The sequence below is a fragment of the Lacerta agilis genome, chromosome 4 (genome assembly GCF_009819535.1).
Source record: "Lacerta agilis isolate rLacAgi1 chromosome 4, rLacAgi1.pri, whole genome shotgun sequence".
Taxonomy (NCBI): domain Eukaryota; kingdom Metazoa; phylum Chordata; class Lepidosauria; order Squamata; family Lacertidae; genus Lacerta; species Lacerta agilis.
Window position 1 is genome coordinate 35,885,013 of NC_046315.1, and position 15,482 is coordinate 35,900,494.

General features: G+C 40.2%; 1 protein-coding gene across 11 annotated transcripts in view; it reads left to right on the forward strand.

The window, feature by feature from the left end:
* Positions 1-15,482, forward strand: part of PHLDB2 (pleckstrin homology like domain family B member 2) — a 72,002-nt gene that overhangs the window by 41,687 nt on the left and 14,833 nt on the right. For 5 of the 11 annotated variants that reach the window (XM_033146706.1, XM_033146708.1, XM_033146709.1 and 2 more), the window contains 6 exons: positions 7,355-7,483; positions 9,316-9,471; positions 10,171-10,281; positions 11,054-11,143; positions 12,660-12,803; positions 15,101-15,274. In XM_033146706.1, the coding sequence (XP_033002597.1) occupies positions 7,355-7,483; positions 9,316-9,471; positions 10,171-10,281; positions 11,054-11,143; positions 12,660-12,803; positions 15,101-15,274 (804 nt within the window). The remainder of the gene's footprint in view (positions 1-7,354; positions 7,484-9,315; positions 9,472-10,170; positions 10,282-11,053; positions 11,144-12,659; positions 12,804-15,100; positions 15,275-15,482) is intronic. The other 6 variants (XM_033146711.1, XM_033146712.1, XM_033146713.1 and 3 more) reach the window with 4 other exon arrangements.

Sequence of the window (15,482 nt, forward strand, 5' to 3'; positions counted from 1 at the left end):
AATGGCTTTGATATAAGATGAGACTGGTGAAAACAGGTGTACTCAGTGGAATTTCCCCTGTAGGAAAGAAGTTCCTTGCCTTGTTTGTGCATGTGTAGGGAACAGATAGGATTCACAGCTTCCAGCTACAGCTGGGAATCCAAGCAGGGACTCTTGATGGTGATATTTGACACGGTCACAGCTGCCAGAGAGGAAGGGAAGGGTATCCAGGATGGGCTGTGGCTCTTAACTTCCCCCTGCCGCTGGACCTCTGCCGCTTCCATTTCTCTGTTGCTGCTTATCTCCTGGTCAGGATCTCCCAGCTCTTCCTAATAGCAAAGATCTAGTGGAAAGGAAAACAGTGAGCTACAATCTCTATCATGCATGTTCACCTGGGTGGAAAAAGACCTCTCATTACTAGGGGAAGGAAATGGAGGATGGTGGCGGCAGCACTAAGAAACAGAAGTTTGATCTGGGCCAGTTCCCAGCTGGATTCTTGGCTAAGCTTGTGGGTTCCTTTCAGGCATCAAAGGGTATGTAGTCAGTATGGGATTGGCTGCTCCACAAGATCCTCTAAACTGCGCATGTGCATGCATTCTAGGACTTCCTAACTGCCAGAGAAAATTCTGATTCTTTACTAGCATCACAAACTGCTGTTCAGTGTTTTGTAACTGTCTCATTTACAACTTCCCGTGTTGCTTGTTTATAGCTGTGTGGTGTGTCCCATTAAATGTGAGTCTTATCCTGCCAGTAACAAAATGCCTAACTCGTGCAAAGGACTGCAGATGTAGTTTTCAGTAAAACAACAACAACAACAACAACAAAAACCCTGCATAACATAAAGAGAAGATAAAGGAAACTATTGTTCTCTCGTTGAATGCTGGACAAAGGGGTGTGAAGATTCACCCCTGCTTTAAACAAAAAATATTGCAAAAGTGCTAGCATCCTGTCGAGATCTAATTTGATAGGTTGGGGGATATGAATCATTTTGTTGCTTGTTCCATGTGATAATCATGTAACTGGACATCAGCCCAGATCATAGCTTACCATGCAGAAGCAGTATGCTAATCTGCCTCAATGCATCAGTTTTGCACCTTAGCTTGTATGATCAGCAGCAAAGTGCACTACTTGCTCGTGGTAAGCCACAAACCACAGTTTACTGTGATGTGCAAAGCTGGAACATTATATATTTCTCTGTCTGGAAATTGTGAAAGGCTTTGGAGGCAAAGGGTAGAGCCAGCTGCTGATTATTCATGTATCTTCCACTTGCACTTTTTTGTTCTATAAAACATAGTTCTTGCACATATCCATCATGCATCACATTCATAGCTGAATAGCACAAAACACATTCAATAGAAATGGTTGCACTAGTGAATATTTATTTTAATAGAGAAGGTTCAAATTATTTTGTGCTTGGTGGGGTTTTTTTAAGAGTCTATAGGAGGTGCTGCTTTGGATTTAAGAAAAAGCATTCCTCTCTTTATTGAGACACTGCATCCTAAAAAGAAAAAGGAAATGGCTCTTCCACTTGGTCTCAGGTTTCCTTCTCCATCCGTAGCATGCAGCTGTTAGCTTCCCAAATTAACTGCTTCCCTTGTAAGATGAGCTCAATAACAGCCTTGTATTTAGCACCACTGTGCAATAAACTATGCTAGCTTTTCTCTGTAGCTTCCCTGTTACCCCAGCAAAGAGAAGTGTTTGATATAGAAGCTCTGGAAATGCAGAAAAGTGTTTAAGGCTATACATAAGAGACAGTAGCTGTTCAGAGAGTGGTATCTAGCTCTGCCATTGCCTATGGTACATTTGTTCATCTTTCCTGCCCCATCGCAGTCTTTGTTCAAACCATTTTCCAGGTATTTTAAGCCATAACGTATAAAGAACTACCAGTACCTTCTAGTTTCAGAACTGGCAGTGCTCTCTAATATATATAGGCACCTATTGGACAGTGCCTACTGTGACATTTCTGGTGACATAACCCTTATCCCAGATTTCATTGCGAAGGCATAAAATCTTGTATCTTTATTATATTTTCTGGTTTCCTTTGGGAGTACAACTGTCTAGATCAGGAGCTGCAGGAAATCCAATCCAATCAATTTGATCATTCCATTGATCTGCATAATGTAGTGGAAATATCTGCATTTGGTAAACAGAAAAGTTGGCCTACACTTGGCTGTCCCTTATTGTATATGCACAGCTGTCAACCTGCTACTGGTAGACCAGAGCTGGAAAGTCACTCCTGTTGCTTCTATAAACTACTGCTAATATTTAACATCAGCTGGCATTAGAGGGATGCTAGGTAGAAGTGTTTGATCACGAGTGGTGCTCAGTCCTTTTAATGGAATAGCAAAGCTTAGGTTTGAGAAGCTGTTGACTTGCAAGACTTGTACCAATCTAGTAAATACAGGAGCCTTCAGTGTATTGTTTTTGATGCCCGCTAAAAACATTTTTGTTCAGACAAGCCTAGTCAGACATGTAATTTGATTATGTATGTATGTTTTTAAAACTGATAACGTTAGCTACATTTTGATAATTCCTTTATGTCTATATGTGTTTTAAGTGTTGACTTTATTGGGATTTTCTTATGAATATGTTACATAAACTGCTTAGAGATTTTTTTATTTATTTAAGCAGTATATAAATATAGTTAAATAAATTGGAGAACCCATTTTGCACTGAAAACTTTGTTGACAAAAGTGACTATACATTATATAAAAATAGATCAATTGCATTGATCGCTAAATCAGATTTGCGTTTGTAATGTATATTTGTCTGGCTGCCTTTGTAAACTTGCTCCAGAATTGCTTTTTCCTTGTGGGTAAGTATGCTATTGCAATTTAAGGATAGGACCCATTAGAGTCCCCACTGACAGTTTAGACAATTCAGCTGCTCAGCAGTTTAGTTTTTGTGCTTCAGTTATCTGTGGGATTGCAGTAATCCAGTTTATAAGGTTATTGGTCTTGTAAATATAAACCATGCTTCCACGGACCTTTATGATCTCAGTTACAAGCTTACAGGAGGTGAAAAATAATGCATCTATCTTGCGTAATTGTTGTCCTAGGCACCAAACCAACATGTAGCAAATATCACTGGTCAAGGTCACTTGACTGTTTGCAGAACGATTGTCAGCGATAAATGCTCAATATATCAATTCCTGCTATGGTTAAAAGAGTACTGGTTGTCTTAGATAGCCTCAGTTCCCATGCAGTGAATAGCAAACTGTGGACATCTTCTCACTTTGAGTGATAAATAGTTTGCTTCTTTCTTGAAACAAGCCATATTCTCTCTGTTGTCATTTTCAGTGGGGCAGTTTTGCACTGCAATTGCTGAAGGAGTATACTCACACTTTCCCTGGCTCCTTTTTTAAATTATCAAATATGCTAAGCCGGGGGTCAGCAAACCTCTTCAGCAGGGGGCCGGTCCACTGTCCCTCAGACCTTGTGGGGGGCCGGACTATATTTTGAAGGGGGGAAAATGAACAAATTCCTATGCCCCACAAATAACCCAGAGATGCATTTTAAATAAAAGCACACATTCTGCTCATGTAAAAACGTGCTGATTCCCAAACGGTCCGCAGGCCGGATCCAGAAGGTGACTGGGCCGAATCCGGCCCCTGGGCCTTAGTTTGCCTACCCATGTGCTAAGCTATTTGCTAGGCAGAAAATATCCCTAGAAACCTATCGGCAACCTCAATAAGGATGCTGCAATAAAAGTCTGAAATAGTTCTTCCTTGCTTTGGATTTTTCATCTCAGCCAGGAATCATACTGCTCAGGACATCTGATATAAATCAGTAGAGTAATACCTCTAGATAGGATCGCTGCGGGTTGTCAATGGCGCGGGTTACGAACAAGCCGAACCCGGAAGTACCGGAACAGTGTGTGCTTATTTATTAACCATGTTCAAATGCAACTCAGTAAGGAAAGTTCTCCAGTTGGCTTACAAAAACAGTATAAATGTGGAATTGTGAAACTTTCACAACGTAAGAGCCTGTATTCACTGTGGCCACCAGCCAGATACCCATGAGAAGCCTGGCAGCAGGACTTCAAAACACAACAGTCCTTTTCCCACTTGTGATTCCCAGCAAGTGGCTTCTGACCGTGGAGATATAACATAGTTGTTGTGGCTGGTACTATTGCTAGCCTCTTCACTGACAGCCTGAACATTAAAACCTTATGCGGACTTTCAGTATGAGCATAGGGAGAATGGTCCTTGTGCCTCCCTTGGTGCATGGAGAAGAACATCAGCCTGGGGGGCCCTACACATCCATATGAAAATTGTGTAACTGGAACATCGTGTAAATTTGTAGCATACCAAATACATGGTTCGCATCTATGTGTGGAAGTCTCTGTGTGGAATGCCTAGACTTTGGAGGTTGTGGGGGGCTGGAACTTGCATGATCCAACCCCCCCCCTTACACACACACGCCCTGACCCTGTATAGGGCTGGCTTCAGTGCCAGGAATAGCACATTCATGGGAAGAAGCAGAATGTGAAGAGGCGTTGAGCTATTGGTATTTACCTTCTTTCTTTTTTTGGTCATAAACTACTTTCTTTATATATATATATATTTCTTTTTCTTTGCTGAAGCTGTTGTTTGCCCTATAGGACAAACATATAGGTTCCTGTATAATGCCTGCATGCTTCCTCCTTTGGGACAAAAAGTGAGATTTAGTCAGAGTGGGGCAAATGCAGGAGGAATGCATGGAGCATCTTTGTCAATGTTGGGTCTAACAAGTAAAGAAAAAAAAGGGTATCAAGGTTAAAGCAGCCCAGTGTTAGGGTAATCAAGATGACAGGTTTTAATTGTGAAGTGCCTTTTGTACTTGCTGTGGCAGAATGCTAGATTACTAATTTGAAAAATAAAGGGGTAAATACAGATAGATAATACCTAGAATTCTTTAAATTATAGAAATTCTGGCAGAAAAAAAGACATCTAGTGGAGAGTGATTCCTGCATGATGAATCACATACAGAACTACTGAAGTGTGTGACTTTCCTCCATCTTGTTATGAATTTTTACATGCACCCATATGCTAGCGGGAGCTGGGGCTGAATAACCTAGAATGGTCTGTTGAGAAGAGATGGGACCTAAACCCAAAACCATGTTATGTGCACTGGAAACTGTGTTAACTGTTCTTACTTGTCTAAGAACTACTTTCCCCACGTGAAACTGCAGTTGTTTGCAGCAGAAAGTACGTGTGACAAAGTAACCTATTGTTAGTCCCAGCTTCCAACTCCTATAAAGTATCCAGGACATCTTTAATTCAACAGGATGGATATACCCCTTCATATACAAATGTAGTAAGTGAATGAAAAGAGTGCAATCCAGCTGGATGTGCTATGAAGATTGATGTTGCAGCTGTATGAAGCCCAGCAGTTGTTGCAGCAAAACAATGAACAATGAGGTTAATTTTGAACAAACGTCAAAGGAGATTACTGTGCACATTGTATTGTCCACCACAGGTGGAACAGTGTACCTTTTGTTGTTTCAGAGGAGGCATTCAGGATAAGAACATGTCCTTCTCTATATGTGTATGTCAATTTTGAACCAGTCATCGTTTAGGCACTGCATGAGGCAATCTGGGCTAGTGGTGCAGCAATAAAACCGCTAGCATATTTGCAAAGCTAAGCAGGGCCCGGTATGGTTTCAAATTGGAGGGGGGAGTGTGTGTTGAGTTTCCTGCATTACAAGGGGTTGGGCGAGATGACCCTCACAGTCCCTTTCCACCTCTGCAATTCTATGATTCCATGAACCATAAGTAGAGGAATTAAACAGCTGGCAGAGCACATGTAAGCTGATACAGCTTGCTTATTGGCAGCTTGAGTCATTTCTGCAATTCTTTCATTAGTGTGTTTAAAAGCCTTGAAAAATTGCAGAACTTTGGTGACTGTGTACTATTCTTCCAACAAAATGCTGTGGTCTGAAATATGTCGTTCTTCTGCAGTAAAAGTTCCGTTTTGAAAACTGAAACTGTAACACTTACACGAGTTGTTTACTGAAAACATGGTTTCAGATATAGGACAGGATCTAGTCCTATAACTAGATGGAATGATGGATGTTTTTCTAGATCTGTGTGTCTAAAAGGTTTTGTTCTGGATAAGTCCAAATGTCTTATGACATGCTTATCAGAAACACAGAAAGACGCAAATTTAACATATTTTAATCTGCGTTAAAAGAAAAGTGCATACTATGGAAATCCTTTCATCTTCAAAATAGGGACTGGATGTCTTGAGAGCCAAATTTATATTGGAGGTCAATATAACATTCCATTTAGGGTGAATTGAACCAGTCCTGTTCATTCAGCATGTTTGATTTCTGAAACAGAATTTCCTGTTCCAAACCGATACGCTGTGCCTCACTTCATCCTTTCACTGCTTATAGACTATTTAAAACCATCATTCTTGTCCCCTCTGCCTGATACTTCTGTGTCATTCTGGATAGTATTCTATTTAGTTTGCTTTGTAAAATCACACCCTTTTCTGTCCTTCTCTCATTTGGAGACTAACATACTACTGATTCCATTTCTAAATAGCTAGTGTCCCATTGATCTTGAAAGTACTAAAGGATGCCATTTCTTGTGTTAATAAAAAAAAAAGCATTGCGGCACTGACTATTGCAGTCAAATTACAAACCCACCTCTTAAGTTGATTAGTTTCTACTAATCAAAGTCCTAAATCCAGCAACATGTTCTGAAAAAAAAATCACTAAATTAAATTAATGGAATTTACTGTGCAGTGGGGATGAGTATACCCACAAATTATGTATGTGTAGCACCTGATCTTTCCAAGGTCCAAATTTAATGGAGGCAAAATTCCAGCCTTAATGGAGCTGAACTTTATGGATGGTAGAGAGAAGTATGAAATAATTCGGAACAAGCAAACCTTTATATTTTATTTCAGTTTCCACGGTTTGAGGGTGGATGCAAATTGCCACAAGCGAAGTGGTCGTTGCTTAACAGTTTGCCATGTGGCATCTGTATCCTTCAACCATACGGTTTTTAGCCTAGCATTACCATCCCTCTGCACTTATAAGGAAGCTTTGAAGTGACTCTTATCCAGGCTTCTGAATCCATCTTCAGTCTCCGTTTCGCAATGGAGAACCCGCCTTTGTGCACCTGAGACATAATCAATAAATGTTAACGTATGTCAACTAACCATTCTTTAGCATCTGCCAGGTTTATTAATACGATACCTAGATTATGCTGTGGCACATGAAAATTAGCCGCAGCCTTCCAGCATGTTTAAGCATCCCTGCTGCAACCTTTAGGACCGATCCTATCCCCGCCACTCAAACCCGCTCCATGTGCCATCAGAATCACTAACAACTGCTTTGGGTTTGAAGGTAATTCTGTTCTTTATTTTTCTGGTTCAAACTCCAGGAAAAAATAAAGCTTGATGCTCAGAGGGAAAAACTAGAAAAGCTTCAGGAGCTTTATACCGAGCAGAAGACACAGCTTGATAATTGCCCCGAGTCCATGCGGGAACAATTGCAACAGCAGCTAAACAGGGTCAGTAGCATGGATTCCTCTATTTTTTTGTGGAAGCACAAGTGTTGAAAGACGACTTACTGACTGCCTCTCATCTCAAGGGTTTACTGGTTTTCTGCACTGCTAACAGGATTGTTGCATGGTGATGAATAAACAGAAAGCGAAGGGCTGGATTAAAAATTGGTTTGTGATACATACTTTGGAAGTTGCCAACCAGTTAATGTTTAGCACCCTTTGGCTGTTGGCAAATCAGAGTTGTGTGTGCCTGTGTTTGTGTACTTGTGATGTTTAGTTGAGCTTTAGGGTAATTTGCTGTAAGTGGGTTAGATAAATTCTTGAGTCTAATAACTACACTTAGCTATCTAATTTTAGAACCTTGTTATGTTTGCAGTTGCTTTTAAGTTTCCCTTTGCCATCACTATGAAATTGTTTCCTCCTTCAAAGTTGTTTCTTACCCATTGAACAAAATCTGTTTTTTTTTTAAATTCTTTATTAAATTTCAAGAAAAAGAGGGGGAAATCACTGTTGCCGTAGATGCTGTTTCAAAATTACAGCTAGGTGACTATGCAAGTTCACCCACCCACATTCAGTGGGCTTTCTTTTGTTTTGTTTTGGGGAAATTAACCTCCCACAATACTGAGACATGGAAGCTCACGCGCACACACACACACACGAAATGTTCTTGGGACAGTGAGAAGGAATAAGCTAGAATACAATGCCAGAAGAAATCCCAGTTCAGACACATTCTTAGTGTAAAGCATTACACTTTCACCCCCATGTTGAATAAAACATTTATAAATGGAAATTAGCTACATATTCAAGGCATGCTGCTTGGCATATTAAGTGTTTCTTTATGGAGTTCTGCCAATACCATAGATTAGAGGTGAAGACATGTGGTCCTTCAGATGTTGTTGGGACTCCCAACATCTACCCCCAGTCAGCATGACCAATACTCACAGACAATGTGAATCGTGGTTCCACGACAGCCTCCCATCCCTGCCATAGACACAGAATTCTGTCCAACAGCTTTGCTTGCCATATTGTTGCAAAAGGACACTCATCTATTTATGCAGGATCTGGCTCACCGTTATGAGACACTTGGGGGATGATCATCCATAGACCGAAACAAGATTTCTTTCCCAATCTTCCATTTAGATTCGGTTCCCCTTTTTATTATGGAACCTGCTTTCTTGAACTAAGGGAGACCAGAGTTTTAAAAAACATCTGCTGAATTTCCCAGTTCATACTTAAGGCACAAATTCTACATTACGTGGAATTCTGTTTAAATTTCACATGACTTTTTAATGCTAAAGTAACTTTTGGAGCTTACAGTGGTGGAAGGGGATGTGGGGGAGAGCTATATACTATCTTTCCATTCATCTGCTTTTCATCCAACTTGGTCATTGATGAATAGCAAGAGGCACAGAACTAGCATCCCTGAAGAATGAGGTAAGAGAGGTCAAGCCTCCTGGACGTCCCTTTCCTTGCTTCTTAACTCTTTTTATCCTTACATCTGCATAGTTCTAGATCATCTCTTGGTTGTGCTGAACTGTGACCAAAAAATCATTACACAGGTGGGGCACTCAGATTGATCTGCCATTCAATATCATGAATTGATTTGAGGGTGTACATGATCATTTTAAATATCCAGTCAACAGTTCAAAAAACAATGTAAAGGTCATAAATAGCTGGTTCCCCCCCTTTTTTAAGTTCTTGTGTGATCTTGTGCACACTGACTTGAACTTCCTGAGGCTTATTTTTGTTTAGGATGGTGCTGCATGCCTACTTTGGCAAACGATATACAACTTTAAATATATATATATATATATATACACTGACTTTCATTCTTAAAGGATGCTGACCTGCTGGAGGTAGAAAGCAAACATTTTGAAGACCTGGAGTTTCAGCAGCTTGAAAATGAGAGCAGGTTAGATGAGGAGAAGGAGAACTTAACACAGCAGCTCCTGCGTGAAGTGGCTGAATATCAACGCAACATTGTCAGTAGAAAGGTAAAATTGCTTTAAAAATAAAGTAGGTAATATCATTGCTTTTTGTGGTTTGGTTCCATTTCGTGAGATGTTGTTCTGGCCAATTACTGGCCAATTCAGTAAGGCATTCATGTTCCAATTCATGTTGAAAAATGTAAATACTATTCATAGAACAGTGAAGATTCACAAAATGTGGTTGAATAAGTTCAACTGTTTACAGAGCAATCCTAAACACATTTATGGAGGCTTACATTTTTGTGGAACTGCTTCCTTCAAGGCCTGAATACTGGGAAATTCATGCAGTCTTTACTTTTTGAAATATGGCAGCCCTTCCACAAGGTGATGTGATTTGCTTTGGGTTGTTCTAGTTCAGGAAAAAGTAAAGGTTTCCACTAGTTTTCAGCTCAGATTAATTTAGATTCTGCAATTAAAGCTGGCATCCATCCTCAAAGTGCTTTCAATTGTTTTTCTTGATTGAGTACATCTGCACCAGCTAATGTTGTAATTTACACTACAAGTTAATATTTCTATATATTGTTTGTGAAAATGGCCGTTGTATGAAATATATGGAACAACAAGAATTACAGCCAAGAGTTACTGGTGCAGAAGTGTCTTTTAGTTTCCTTCCTGGGAGTGTCTTCCTGATCAACAGGATCAGAAATGCATACATTATACTCCCAAGCTCATGTTGACTATGTTTTGGTGCTATCTTTGTCACAGGAAAAAATTTCTGCCCTCAAAAAACAAGCCAATCACATTGTCCAGCAGGCGCAAAGAGAACAAGATCATTTTGTGAAAGAGAAGAATAACCTCCTAATGATGTTGCAAAGGGTAAGCACTTTTCCTTGATTCAAAGACAGCAACATTATTGTACAGCTACAATTATCAGAAGATTTCTTGACAGTTGCTCTAAACTGTGCTGTCATTTTGCAGAATGTTCAGTAAACGGAATTGATGCCATTCTGTTGTGGGTGTAATCCACGTTTGTACAGGGGATTTCACAAGCCCTTGGACATGGCCCACTCAGGATTCCAGGAGCATAAACACAACACACATGTGCATGTTATTCACCCACGTTTAATGTGCTTGCCATAGAAATACTGGTTAACATATGCCAAAAACCAAGATGCTTGTCAAGCTACGCTAAATACATGGGGAGATAAATGTATACTGGGAAATGTTTACATGATCGGGGGTTGGAAGGAATGAACAGAGATACAATGCAATTTACTTGTGAACAATTCCAAACAGAGGCTGATATCCAATGTGAGTATACTCAAGAGTAGACCCATTGAAATTAATGGCTTCAGTTATGTAAGACATTGGGTTGCAGTCAAAGCTAATCCTATTCTGAGTAATCCTATTAAAATTAATGAAGATGACAAAATTGGGTCCATTAATTTCACTGGGTCTCTCCATGACCTACTTGAGTATCACCCAGAAACATTTGTTCATCACTTCATTAATTTTTTAGTCTAGTTTTGTTATTTCTGAAGAGTACAAACAAAGCCTGAGACTGTTTGTGATCCTCGTGTGTGTGTGTTCTGTCATAGAAGTGACTGTCAACATTTGTATCTGAAATATAACTTATGTCTGCTAACAGGAGAAGGAGAACCTTTGTAATCTAGAAAAGAAATATTCTTCACTATCGGGAGGAAAAGGCTTCCCCCTAAGTCCCAGCAGTCTAAAAGAGGTAAAAATATGAAACTTGGGAGGAGAGAGAAAGCAGTTACTGTTCTCCATATTAGATGGTGATTTAGAGCTGCACATTTTAAAATATTCAGTGTGAAATGGCATGTGGTCCAGTCTCCTTTGTGTGTAAATGGTTTGCATATATGTTTTTAAAGACCGTTTAGCCATGCAGGATTTATATAAAATTTGACATAATTGTATCCCTCTTCGTCAGGTTTGGGTTTTGGAGTTGTTTTTGTGTATGTCTGTAAATAAGCATCTATTGTGCTTTTCCAAGCATCCATACAGGCACATGTCCTTGTGTCTACTTTATTGTGGCGTGGTATTCTTGTGTTGAAAATAATTACCAAAACGACTCCTTCCAGTGTGCACATGCAAACATAGTGGTCCCACCCTTCATTATAAAATTAAAATAATGAAAACTAAGTCCTACAGATATAATAAGTGTTTTTCTGAAGCCATTCTAATACCTTCCAAAATATAGTTCCTCAAAACCAAAGTTAACTGTCCAGATATTTCCATCTGTTCCAGAATATTTCGCCCCAAATCAATCATTCATTTCTAGACTATATGAACAATTCTGCCAGTGTTCTTGCAAGAGTACTTTTCAGGGACTAAATTCAGTTAGGATTTTTAGAAAGCACATTTTCTTCCAATATATCCTGCTGCAGCTTGCTTTTGCCTAAAACCCTTCTGCTGCTTTTGCTACTGCTGCTGCTAATGAAATCCTAGACTTATTTATACTTTTAACAGAGAATTGCAGCTACTCTGATGACCTCAACAAAACCCTAGCTCATGAATTTGTCCCTAAATTATTAAACTGTCATTAATCTATTTTGATATTAACCAAAACAAAGGGTGAAATTTGAAGGGAGGGTGTTGCTTAGGACCAACAAAAACCTGCATCTAATTGCATTATAGTAACTCATTGAAATGCACTGGAATAAAGGCAGCCTCCCTTTGCCAGAGATTCACGCTCTTAAATGATTTTTTTTACCATTCCTTTGGAATTTTTCTTTTTCTCCCCCACTTCTCTGGCACACCAATAGTTTGTAAACTATGCAGGGAGCCACTTTTTCCAAAAAACATCTTCTCTTGAAGAACTGCCCTCACACGGTTGTAGTTCATAAAGCTACCACATTGTAATCTGTGGTACATGAAATAGCCACATGAGGGGCAATAGTGGGAGTTACCTTTGAAATCTAGCAGCATTTTTATATTTAAACGTATTGAACCAAATGTATTAAGTTATAATGGCTCTACCTCATTATGAAAACCACTTCAGATTTAATGATAACAATTTTGTTTACAGTAAATTGAAGTATTCATATTTTCAGTGCTTGTAATTTCAATGATTTTTTCAAAAATATTTTAATGAAACTTTTTTTTGTAATACCACAGAAATTGGCTGGATCACTCTAAACTAACTATCACAGCACACTGGGAACCTTAATACTCTTGCATGCCATTTAGCTTGTGCTTCTTCTTACATTTAACTTCTGAATTCCTCCTTTTAGGGTTATGTGAGTGTAAATGACATTAGTGAGCCGTATGGCAATTCCACGAATATATCCCTTTCCACTCAAGCCCCCACGGCTGCTGAGGCTGTTCCCACTGAACCTTCCACAGCTGGCCTGATGAGCCAGACACAAAATAAAGAGGTTTGTTCTGAGAGACATTTCCCGTTTGTATGCATTTTGCTTGCAACATTCTGTTCCCATGGTTTTTGCAGGTTCATGGTAAAACTGCATATATCCAATTTAAAAGAGAGCTAAATTTAATTTTATACCTAAGAGTCTGTTTCAGGGAGAAATCTCAGGTTTAAGACTCGGGCCCATCCAAACATCTCCACACCTTGGGAAGAAAGTGCAACTGAACCAGGAGCTCTATACAGTCGTACCTTGGAAGTTGAACTGAATCTGTTCCAGAAGTCCGTTCGACTTCCAAATCGTTCGGAAACCAAAGTGCGGCTTCTGATTGGCTGCAGGAAGCACTTGCAGCCAATCAGAAGCTGTGGAAGCCACGTCGGACGTTTGGCTTCCAAAAATACTGTAGTTCACAAACCGGAACAGTCACTTCTGGGTTCGAGAACTAAGCTGTTCGAAAGCCAAGGTACAACTGTACAGTGTTCACTGCAGATGGCCTTACATTAACCACACAACACAGGTTCACATTCACATTCAGATAAGGCCTAGTTAACTAATTACTTTCTCTTCAGTAAGGGGAAAGGATGTTTCAGAGGTATACCAGGCTGAAATAAGGGACAAGCCTTTGAAAAGGAGGTATATCACCGGTAATTATGGATCCCCAAAAAGTGGGTTTTCCTCCAAGCCAGAGCCAACGTTTTGCAACAAACCACCCCCTTTCTTCAGCACCTCCCAAACCGAGTAATTGGTACATCAAACCTTGAAAAGGTACGCTGACATTGTAGAGTCAGCCTTTTAGAGAGCTTAATATCATATGGCATTCGGACAACAGACCAAGTACTTGGGTATGACTTCTGTGGAATGCGGTTTAAACCACATAAATTTGGTTTAACTAAATTGTGGAGTTCACTCAAACATCTCTTGGTGGAATTTAACATTGTGAGTGTAGAATGTTTTAAGTTCTTTATGTCCCGTTAATTTATACAAATTTAAGTATATCCCTAGATGGTATTTTCTTCACACTGTTCCCTGGTTGCTTTCCCAGCTGTTTCTTGTGACTGTGTGAAAGGGGGGGGGTCATATTTTTATCTAGGAAAAGAAGTAATTCCATATCCAGAAACATTTAACAGCTGTCATAAATAATACATACATAATGTACATTAGCTGCAGGAATTGAGCCTGGTATATCTAATTTTAATCCAAACACTTTAGCCACAAAAGCAGTTAAATCTGTAAAAACATGTGTTTTTCATTTCGCCATCAGCATTCATACATTTTATTGCTTTAGTTTGGCTAGTTTCACCCAGTAGAATGCTACAGTGAACTCTTCTGACAGAAAATGCTGCTTGCCTGCTTTCTCTGTACCTGCCTGTTATCACCTATGGGTTGCATCTCATCATTGAGTAAGCTGATGAAACAAAATAACAAATAAAAAAATTCCTTCCAGTAGCACCTTCCAACTAAGTTTGTTCTTGGTATGAGCTTTCGTGTGCATGCACACTTCTTCAGATGCACACGAAAGCTCATACCAAGAACAAACTTGTAGTTGTTGTTGTTCAGTCGTTCAGTCGTGTCCGACTCTTCATGACCCCATGGACCAGAGCACGCCAGGCACGCCTATCCTTCACTGCCTCTCGCAGTTTGGCCAAACTCATGTTAGTAGCTTCGAGAACACTGTCCAACCATCTCATCCTCTGTCGCCCCCCTCTCCTTGTGCCCTCCATCTTTCCCAACATCAGGGTCTTTTCTAGGGAGTCTTCTCTTCTCATGAGGTGGCCAAAGTACTGGAGCCTCAACTTCAGGATCTGTCCTTCTAGTGAGCATTCAGGGCTGATTTCTTTGAGAATGGATAGGTTTGATTTTCTTGCACCTGGAGTAGGAACTGGCAACCCACTCCAGTATTCCTGCCAAGAGAACTCCATGGACAAAGACAACAGGCATATAAAAGAACAAACTTAGTTGGTCTCTAATGTGCTACTGGAAGGATTTATTTTTATTTTATTTTTTGTTTTGACTATGGCAGACCAACACAGCTACCTACCTGTAACTAGGCTGATGAAGCAATCCCAGATGTTGTTGAAGCAAGCCCAGATTCCCCAGATGTTGTAGAACTACATCCATCATCAGACCCAGGCAGCATGGCTAGTGGTCAAGGATGTTGAGAGTTGTAGTCCAACAACATCTGGGGACACAGGGTTGGAACAGGCTGCTTTGTACTACCATAAAATGCTTCTCTATGTGTGTATTGCTGTCAGCTTGTGTCTCATCCTGTTTAGAAGCCTCTGAACGTAATTTCTCTCTTTCCTATAAAGCTAAGATCGCCTCTCTGTTCTGGATTTGTGTTTCCTCACTCCCTTTCTCCTCGCCCTCTTGCACAACTTTCACCAGCCCACTGGTCTGAGGTCAGGGCTGCAAATGTAGAGTCTTTTCCTTTGCCTGACACACCACCACCTCTTCCAGCTAAGAAACACCGAAGGCAGTCACAGGTAACCTGCCTGAAGGCTGACTGCCTTGATAACCATGTAATTCTTTTTGCACGGACTTTTCTGCTTCAGTCTGAGGGAGTGCATGCAAAACAGGCAGCCATAAAATCCTGCCAACCAATCAGGTGTTGGAATAGAGTGGGGGGGGGGGGAAGAGGCTGAATTCAGCATCACCATTCCCTTTCCATTACACCTGATGGGTGGAATTCTA